The sequence below is a fragment of the Mustela putorius genome, unplaced genomic scaffold, assembly GCF_011764305.1.
Source record: "Mustela putorius furo isolate JIRA1106 unplaced genomic scaffold, ASM1176430v1.1 tig00003853_pilon_pilon_pilon, whole genome shotgun sequence".
NCBI lineage: Eukaryota > Metazoa > Chordata > Mammalia > Carnivora > Mustelidae > Mustela > Mustela putorius.
Window position 1 is genome coordinate 11,883,075 of NW_025422005.1, and position 9,386 is coordinate 11,892,460.

General features: G+C 54.1%; 1 protein-coding gene across 1 annotated transcript in view; it reads left to right on the forward strand.

Annotated features, from left to right (window-relative positions):
* Window positions 1-6,724, forward strand: part of PADI3 (peptidyl arginine deiminase 3) — a 28,954-nt gene extending 22,230 nt beyond the window's left edge. Inside the window, exons 14-16 of the mRNA XM_004741360.2 lie at window positions 477-556; window positions 3,443-3,568; window positions 5,090-6,724. Coding sequence (XP_004741417.1) covers window positions 477-556; window positions 3,443-3,568; window positions 5,090-5,323 — 440 coding nt within the window. The 3' untranslated portion in view covers window positions 5,324-6,724. The remainder of the gene's footprint in view (window positions 1-476; window positions 557-3,442; window positions 3,569-5,089) is intronic.
* The last annotated feature ends 2,662 nt before the right edge of the window (window positions 6,725-9,386 follow it).

Consider the following 9,386-nt stretch of genomic DNA (forward strand, 5'->3'; position numbering starts at 1 on the left):
TGTGAGCCTAACCTCCCCTTCCCCGCCCAGCCCATCATGGAGACTCCAAGGAGACTCTTGGCCATGAGTTCCCCTCATGGAGGGCAGGTACAGGGTCCATCAGGGCTGATGGACAGGTGGATGGCCCAGCCCCACTACCAAGGCCAGCGGCAAAGAAGAGGGATCAGCACCCAATGCCCTAGAAGGGGCGGACATTTCCGGTGAAAGGCATCTCCACTCCCGGCATACTCAAATAGAGCTCTAAGTTCCGTGGCACTCAGCTACCTGTCCGCCCCTCCCACCCCCAGGCTTGTGCCATGGCCAGGCCGAGCTCTGCTGGGTGGTGTCTACCCCATGTCCAGAAAGGCCAGAGAGCTACTGACTCGCAAGACCAGTAGCTGTGAACTTGACCTCTGCCTGGCTGCCTCCCAGAGCCAGTGATCCTCAACTCTGGCATCGTTCCTGCTCCTCCTCTAACATCTCTCTCTCCCTCTCAGGGGATAAGCCGGTCAACACCGTCTCCATCAACCAGGTCCTCTCCAACGCAAACCTCATCAGCTTCAATAAGTTCGTGCAGGTACAGGGCTGTGAGGAGACGGTGGGCATGGCTAGGGAGACAGCAAAGGGACAGAGTCTGAGGCTCAGGGTCCGTGAAAGCCCAAGCTGGAACTGGCCCAGGCAGAGGGGCTCCAACCCCTCCTCTGATCCAGGAGAAATGGGGGGCAAGCCATGTGCATGTGAGGAGGACACGCATCCAGACAGAGGGAAGGGCACAGACGATAGCCCTGAGGTAGAACGAAGGGGCGTGGGATATTTGAGGATGAGCCAGGGGGTTCTGGGGAGATGAGGGGAGGCTGGGTTATCGAACAATGGAGGGTATCGCAAGGTCGTTGACATTTGAGGCCACTAGGGCATTTGGGCAGAGGAGGGCCCTGATGGCATTTATGCTTTGAAAGGATCGCTCTGTGGCTGTGTTGAGAATATATCAATATTTCATAGCAGGGGGTGGGGGTAGTGACATTAGGTCCCAGCAAGAAACACGAGGGACCTCAAGCCGGAAAACTGGAATAGTTTAATCAGGGAATATTTATTTATTTATTTAAAGATTGTATTTACTTATTTGACACAGAGAGGGAGAGAGATCACAAGTAGGCAGAGAGAGAGCGGGGGAAGCAGGCCCCCTGCCGAGCAGAGAGCCCGATGCAGGGCTTGATCCCAGGACCCTGAGATCATGACTCAAGCCAAAGGCAGAGGCTTAATCCACTGAGCCACCTGGGTGACCTGTTAAAGATTTTATTTATTTGAGAGAGAGAGAGTGAGAGAGAGAGAGAGAGAGAATGAGCATGAGAAGGGGGAACGTTAGAGGGAAAAGCAGACTCCCTGCTGATCAGGGAGGCAGATGCGGGACTCAATCCCAGGACTCCAGGATCATGACCTGAGCTGAAGGCGGTTGCCCAGCCATCTGAGCCACCCAGGCGTCCCATAATCAGGGAATATTTATAAAGGTGCAGGCAGAATCTGAGGAAATCAACAGGAGATTGTGTAATACTCCCCGGTTAGAAAGAGGGGAGCTGTCACTACCTCTAGACCTGATGGCATTAGGGAGGGAACATGCTGCTGGAACCTGGAGAGGTCACCATGAAAAGAGGGTTTGCAGATAGGAGCTGTGACTTTCGTGGCCAGCCCACAGTGACTTGGCTGTGAAGGAGCTTCAGGAACAAATATCCCAGCAGCATTCTGCTACCCACCCCCCGCCTCCTATCAGTGCCCCATCGGCAGCATCTAGCCAGAAGGCAGTGGGCACAGGAGCCCCCCATTCCAAGCACTAGGCTTCCAAGCCACAGAGCAGAGGAGAAGGCCATACCGAAGGTCCAGAAGGGCAAACAGAATACCCAGCAAGCTGTCATCTAAGAAGGAAATGCCAAGACAGAGTTAAGCATTCAGGAATCCTGTTAGGGACAGTGCCTGCGAGCCAAGGACAAGGAAACCTGTCCTGAGGGGAAGGCATTTTCACAGTGGAGCCTTAGGAGGTCAAGGGTAAACTCCGGCTGTCATGGGGAGCCAATGAAAGTTCTTGATCAGGAGGGACAACACCTTCCAGCTAAGGTGAGGGGATTAAGCCTGTGGGTACTGGGCCCCGGCAAGCTGGGTTCAAATCCCAGCCCTACCACCCACTAGGTATGTGACCTTGAGGGAGACGCTTGGCCTCCCTCTGCCTCAGTGTCTCCCTCTATAAAGTGGAGAAGATTAAAGGAGTCAGCGCGTGTAAACGCTTGAGATGAGTGAAAGTTAAAGGCACCTGAACCCATGCCTTACTTCACTCCAGGGAAACTGAAGCCCAGAAGAGAAGGGGCTAGAAGGCAGGGCTCCAGACTCCCCCAGTTCAGTGCTCATGCCCCATCAGGGAAGCTGTTAGGAAGAGGAAGGGAGCTGGAGGGAGCTGGGAGACCAGACCTTCTGTGGGTGAGGGGGTAGGAAGCCTGAGGGAAGCATCCTGTAGGGCCATGCAGTCTCAGACAGGTTCAGCAAGGCGGGGCCCTGGTGGGGGGCGGTCCACAAGCCAAGATGGCCATGGGTCTGCCTTATTACCCTTGTTGCGCTCAGCATTGGCCATTAACAGCTGGTGGGAGGTGTGGCCGTGGGATTTCAGAGCTGGAGCCAGGCAGTGAGGCTCTTGGTCAAGTCTACCCCACCCCCCAGCTGGAGGTCCACGAGGAACAGAATGAGGGCTGCCACAGGGCATGGAAGTGGAAGAAGCAGGGTGACTGGTTCAGGCTGGGTGGGGGATGGCTGTCCACCAGATGGGAGCAGTGGAGGTGGTGGAAAGAGGTCAGACTGCGGGTATATTTTAGAGGTAGAGCCCCCGGCACTTGCTGAAGATGGGTGTGAGGTAAGGGGGAAGGAGGCACTGGAGGGATAGCAAGGCTTTCGGCTCACGCAGCTGGCTGCCTTGATGGAGCTGAAGGACACTGGCGGGGGGAGGGGTGACGTGTGTAGAAATGAAGAGTGCGTCTTTGGACATGTTTTATCTAATGTGCCAATTAGCCATCCACTGAAGGTGCCCAGTGGTGGTTGTATGTGCAAATCTGAGATCAGGAAAGAGGGTGGGCTCTCTATGCAGTTAGGAAGTAGAAATGTGGGAATTGTCTGTGTGTAGATGATGTCTTAAACCATAAGACTGAAGGATCTGAAGAAGGCAAGAGGGCTAAAGATGGAACATTCTGGAACACTCACAAAAAGAATGCTGTGGAACACTCTGGAACTAGCCCAGCTGGTAGGATAGGACTGTGAGAAGTGGGACCCAGAATAGGTGTATTTTGACAAAGGGGCACAGAGGTAAGGTTTGTGTGGCAAGTTTAGCCCATGGGTATATGGGCAGCCTGTCTCCTTAACCAGACAGGACCTCTTGGGTCCGCGCAAAACTCGCTGATAAGGTCTCTCCAACTCTACCCACCCCCCCTAGAGCTGCATCGACTGGAACCGGGAGGTACTGAAGCGGGAGCTGGGCCTGACAGAACGGGACATCATCGACATCCCCCAGCTCTTCAAGACTGAGAGGAGAAAGGCGGTGGCCTTCTTCCCTGACTTGGTGAGGCCACCGTTCGTGAGTTAAACCTGTTTCATCAAGTTAGGCTCCAAGCTTTTGCTCCCCAGAAGAGCAAGATGCTTGGTCACTGCCATGTGTGGGATTGTGGTGGCTGGTGGGGGTGGCAGAGAGAATCAGGGGTCCCAGGATGGCCAGCAGATGGGTGTCTAGTTGGCTGACTGTCCTGGTCACTACAGAAGGCTCACTGGCCAAGCCCCTTGCTCAAGGACCATCAGGCAACGGCCCTTCCCTTCACCCAGGGACCCACTTGATATTCGTGGAGGGAATCAATGGTCGCATGAGGTTACGTATGCATAGCACTCAGTATCAGCTGGGAGCTCAGACACTCCCTGTGTCCCCTCTGTCCCAGTGAATAGCTGTTCCCCCAACCCCCAGATATTTAGGATACACTGTCAGAGAAACGATTAAGGTTGCTCCCTGCTTTCAGGGAGTTTCCAGTCTAATCTACTGCTGGGAAACTCTCCTCACCCCCCTTAAGCGTGTGTCCCACTCAAGGATATCTTTTGTATAATGTCCTGTGCCAGTTGAGAGGTGGGACAAAGCAATTTCAGCCTGAGAGGAAGGCCTGGAGCTCCAAGAAGGCTTCTTGGGGGAAATGACCTTTGGTTGAGGCCGGAGGGCTTTGCCTCTGGAACACCTGGACTGCTGGGGCCCCACCCCATGGGTTCTGATTCAGCAGGGGGCGCTGAGGCTGCTCTCCCAGGACCACACTTCCAGTAGCACTGCCACAGATGACCCAACTCTCCACCCCTTCCCTCCTTTCCCCTCCTCCAGCCCCCCTTCACCTCCACCCCACAGAGGAACTCAACTCACCCACCATCAGAGCCTTACAGGGAGCCTGTCCACACCACCATTGCTTCATCCCCCCTTTCTCTTCCCCTTTCTGGCTAACCTTATGCCCACCTCCATTTCCCCATTTGCAAAACTCGGTTTCCCCTCCTTTTATCAATCCCCTTCCTTCCTGCATGTTTAAGGCGGATCTGCATTTACGTAAATGCCTCCAGCCTTTGCAGGAAACAGGGCCACCCGAGCCAGCCTTAGCCGGAGCAGGAGGTTTAGTGTAGCATCGCCACACAGAGACACAGACACGGGCAACGATCCACTGGACCGACCCACTTTGTCAACTTCAAATACCGCAGAGAGAGAGAGAGAGAATCTGATTGGTCCAGCGTGGGTCAGATGTCTGCCCTGGTCCAATCAGCTACAACCTAGGAAGTTGCGATTCTGCCCCACAAACATGGCAGCCACCGTAGTCCGCCCATAAGGAGGGATGTCCCCGGAGAAATGAGCTGTCCCTGGGAGCTCTGTGGTTGTTCCCGTGGGATGGCACATCTGGCTAGAGTCTCAGCAGCCCAGGTGCCTCTCCCACTGCGTGCAAGGATAAGGAGCTCTTCTCAGGGCTGCGCGCAAGGCAGGTGCCAGGTCCCGCCAGGTGTGGTGCAGGTGTCGAGGCGGAGCTGATAACAAAGTGCTACCCCTGAGCTGGGACCCCGCTCTTTGCAGGTGAACATGCTGGTGCTGGGCAAGCACCTGGGCATCCCCAAGCCCTTCGGACCCATCATCAACGGCCGCTGCTGCCTGGAGGAGAAGGTGCGCGCCCTGCTCGAGCCGCTGGGCCTGCACTGCACCTTCATCGACGACTTCACCCCGTACCACATGCTGCATGGGGAGGTCCACTGCGGCACCAACGTGCGCCGGCAGCCCTTCTCCTTCAAGTGGTGGAACATGGTGCCCTGAGCCCGTCCCCCGCATCCCTATCCTCTGCCCCTGGGACAGGACATCAGCCGGCCCTGAACAATAAGCATCAAGAGACCCCAGCGTTCCAGATAGCACCCCGAGGGCGACTGTTTCAGAAGCCTTTTCCCTTGAAGTGTTCACTCTTCACCACTGGCAGCCCATTTGGTTCTCAGACTTGATTCTTGCTGGCCTCCCAAGAAGAAAGCCCTCACTTCTTGTGGCCTCTCATGAGGATCGACATGACCCATGGAGATTCCTCCAAGCCTCCTCTTCCCCATCCTCAAATCCTCTGTTTGGGTTCAAATTTACTTTGGGGTCTAGAAATATCCATGTGTATGATTTGCCCTCTTGTCCTGTGTGTCCTAATGGAGGAAGGACCCACAATTCTGCTTGGGTCCAATTGCCTCTCACTCTGCAGGGGAACAGCCTTAAAGTCAGATCCCTCCACCCAGAAGAGATTCTACCCATAGCTTCCACAAAGGGAAGGAGGTGGGGTCCGTGTAGATCAAGGTTGGATCACCAGTCTATCTGTCAAGCTTCTGAACAGATGCTGAACTCTCTACCCCACCCAGTGCCCAGCAGGAGCTTTCGCACAGTTGGTCCTTTCTAGATGTGTGTTGAAGGAATGACTTGGCCCTTAGCCTTATAAATGCCCTATCATCTGACATTCAGAAATCTGGCTTTGTCCAAAAACCTCCAGGAATTTCCTGGAGATGAAACTATGTGGGAAATTCTTGGATTTTAAGAAGGCTATGGGTGCAAAGGGGAGAGATGTCCTTCATAACGCATAAGAGGCTTCCCTGGCCCCAGACAGCTCTCTGCAGGAAGGGAGAATCAGTACTAGGCTTTGTGTTGCCCTCTGGTCAACCATTCCATGTCCTGCTGTGCCTCAGGAGAGGGGGCTCAGATGGGCAGATCCACCGAGACAGCTCACAGGGGCCAGCTCTGGGAATGACCTGCCTTGAGGGCCAGGGGAGGGGGCGAGGGGTGGGAGAGTTCCTCCAGATGTGTGCCAGTTCCATATGTGTTCTGTACGGATCTAGCTGGGTTTCTATCACTGGCTAATAAAGCTACAGCAACACGAATGGTTTGGGTCTACTTCTGGCCCTTCTTTGGGATTAGAACGTAATAGAATGGAGAGATTGTTTGTAGCGGAGGCATAGGCTTGCCTGGCCCGTGAAGAATTGGGGGAGACAGGTCTATGTTTTGGTAAGATGGGGAGGTGGTTCCGCATTGACCACAGGAAGAGTGAGGGCTGCCGTGGACAGTTACAGTGATTTAGCTGCATGCATGCAAGCCTGGGGGTCAAGGGCCAGACCTCCAGGGCCAAGTGAGCGTGGTGGGGGGAGGGTCTGAGCTGTGGCCGGAAGGTTGCATCGTGAGTGTGGCAATGGGGGAAGCCGGGGTGCATGGAGCATGGGGCGCCTGCTGTGTATGCGTCTCAGCATCCTCCTTCCTGCCCATGGGAGGCCACGGGTGCCCCAGAAAAGGCCAGGTGGGCTTTGCTTCAGAGCCTCAGGAAATCACGCCCCCTGCTCAGTGTCTGTCTGACCCCCTACCAGGGTGCAAAACAGAAACACACTCAGGCTGGCTCCGGGACTGGGCTGCTTCCCAGTGGTTAGAGAAGGTGCTACAGCCTCTCCCCCAAACCTCTTCCTCACCATGATTTACTTAGATTCTCTGGACCAAAACAAACTGAGTGCCGCTGGAGGGGTGGGGAGGGATGGGGTGGCTGGGTGATGGACACTGGGGAGGGTGTGTGCTATGGTGAGCGCTGGGAATTGTGTAAGACTGATGATTCACAGACCTGTACACTGGAAACAAATACATTATATGTTAATAGAAAAAATAAATAAGTAAATAATGAATAAACTTTGCCGAAAGTTAAAAAAAAAAATAAAAGTTTCTCTGGACCGGACTCCCAGTACCCCTATGTGGCCAGATGTTACCAGAATAAGCCCACCTCCAAGGGAAGCTGGTCCAAATACCGATGCTGAGAAAATCCTTTTTTTTTTTTTTTTTTGAAAGGGTTTGCAGTGGGGAATGTGACTTTATAGAAGTCAAGTGCTGAAAAATCAAGAGAACTAGGATGAGTTTGCAAGCAGGCTTTTCTCCCCCACCCCGCCCATGCCTTCCCAACAGAACCTCAGAACCCAACAGAAAACCCTGGAAACTTCTTGCTTCTCCCGTTCACCTCCCATGCTTTCGGCTGGTGTGGGTGGTACCACTGAGTAGCCCCGGGCACCTGACCCCCATGCAGAGAGGAAGCAAGACAAGCTCTCGTTTGGGCCGCCACCCACGGCACTCACCTGTCCACCCGGGGAAAGATAGAGCTGCTCTATCTGTTGTGCACTACTGCTGTCCCGAGTCACCAGAAACGTAGTGGCTTAAAACAACACAGATTTATTATCTTAGTCTGGAGATCTGAGGTGTGAAATGGGTCTCACTAGGCTAACATCAAGGTATCAACAGAGTTATTTCTTCTAAAGGCATTAGGGGAGAATCTGTTCTCTTGTCTTTCCAGCTTCTAGAAGCCGCCCGCATTTCTTGACCTGTAACATCTTCTTCCTCCATCTTCAGAACCAGCGATGTGGGCTCTCCAGCTGTTTCTCTGATTCCTCTGCCTGCCTCTTCCGCTTATAAGGACCCTCCTGGATGAGCCAGGCTAAGTGGCCATCTCCAGGTCAGCTGATTCATAACCTCAATTCCACCTACAACCTTGATTCCCCTGGTCCACGTGAGGGAACAGAGTCACAGGCTCTGGGGATTAGGATACAGACATCTTTGCGGGATGGAGGGAGCATTCTTCTGCCTCCCATGGCCTGCCAGGCTCCCCGACTGGGCTTTCTGGTCTCCACGAGTTGGAGTACACATGTCCCCTCTGAAATCCAACTCAGCTCCTCGACGAGTATCAACGGGGTCATCAGGAGAAAGATGCCATTGGTTGACCCTCCCCCTCCAAGACTGGTATTTCGTCCCGGACCCCTGGTGACGCGAGGCTGAGACCTGGGATCCCATGAGTTCAGGCTGGTGGCTCTTAAGGGCACCGGGGGGTTGTGTCATTAAACCTGAGTCTCTGGGCCCTCGGGTGCTGGTTCTTAGGGTGCACACAAGATTCCCTGGGAAGGTCATGAAAATACCCAATGTCTGGGCACCCCCACCCGTCCCACCAGGCCTCCTGAGCCAACTCCCTGGGCCCAGCTGTCTGGATGCTGTAAAGCTTCCCTGATGGTTCTCACGGTTCTCCTGGATCTGAGTTAAAATTCCGACTATTTCCTGTTCATCATGGCAACACCTAGACCCAGCATGAATGTTTACCAAGAGGCTGTCTTTGAATTCTGGAGTGGTTCACACCTTGGACCATTATACTGCTGTTGAACAAAAATAAATGGCTACGATCCCAAACGGACTCGGAGGGATTTCCACAGGCACTTGAGTGCGAGCTGGCTGTGTGTGTTCTAGAACCTGGCCCAAGGCCTCCAGGTGGGAATGGAGAGAGCCAGCTACCGTGGGGGGAGGGGGAGGTGCTGGGAGAGATGGCAGGGCCCCACCTCTGCCACAGGGATGACCTTGGCTGTGGCTCTGAGGTGGGGTGGGGGGAGCTCTTGCAGCTGGTGTGACGTGATTTGGTCTACATTCTTGGAGAGAATGTTCTAGATGGGAATGGGTTTTGGGGTAAGAAACATGGTGGGGAGCAAAGACACAGGTCGGAAGGCTGCACGTTCTCAGCTAGAAAGAGCAAGGCCTGCTCTGGGTTCACCATTTGTGTGGCAACCAGAAGAACAAGATTGTTGATGGGAACAGCGCTGGGAGTGGAGTGAGGCAGGTCACGAGTGACTGCAGATTTCCAGGCTTCCTGCTTACTGATCTACGACGCAGCAGAGCACAGGTACAACAGAGTCTTTAAATCTCTGTAGGATTTAAAGCATGGGCTACGAAGTGAAAACCTGTGTAGTCAGCACCATTTTCTAAAAAGAGGGCATTCCAAACCCCCTAGAGTCCTGTGGGGTGACCCTTCCCACCGCTCTCCCACACCCAGGACATCTCACCAACCTGAAACTTG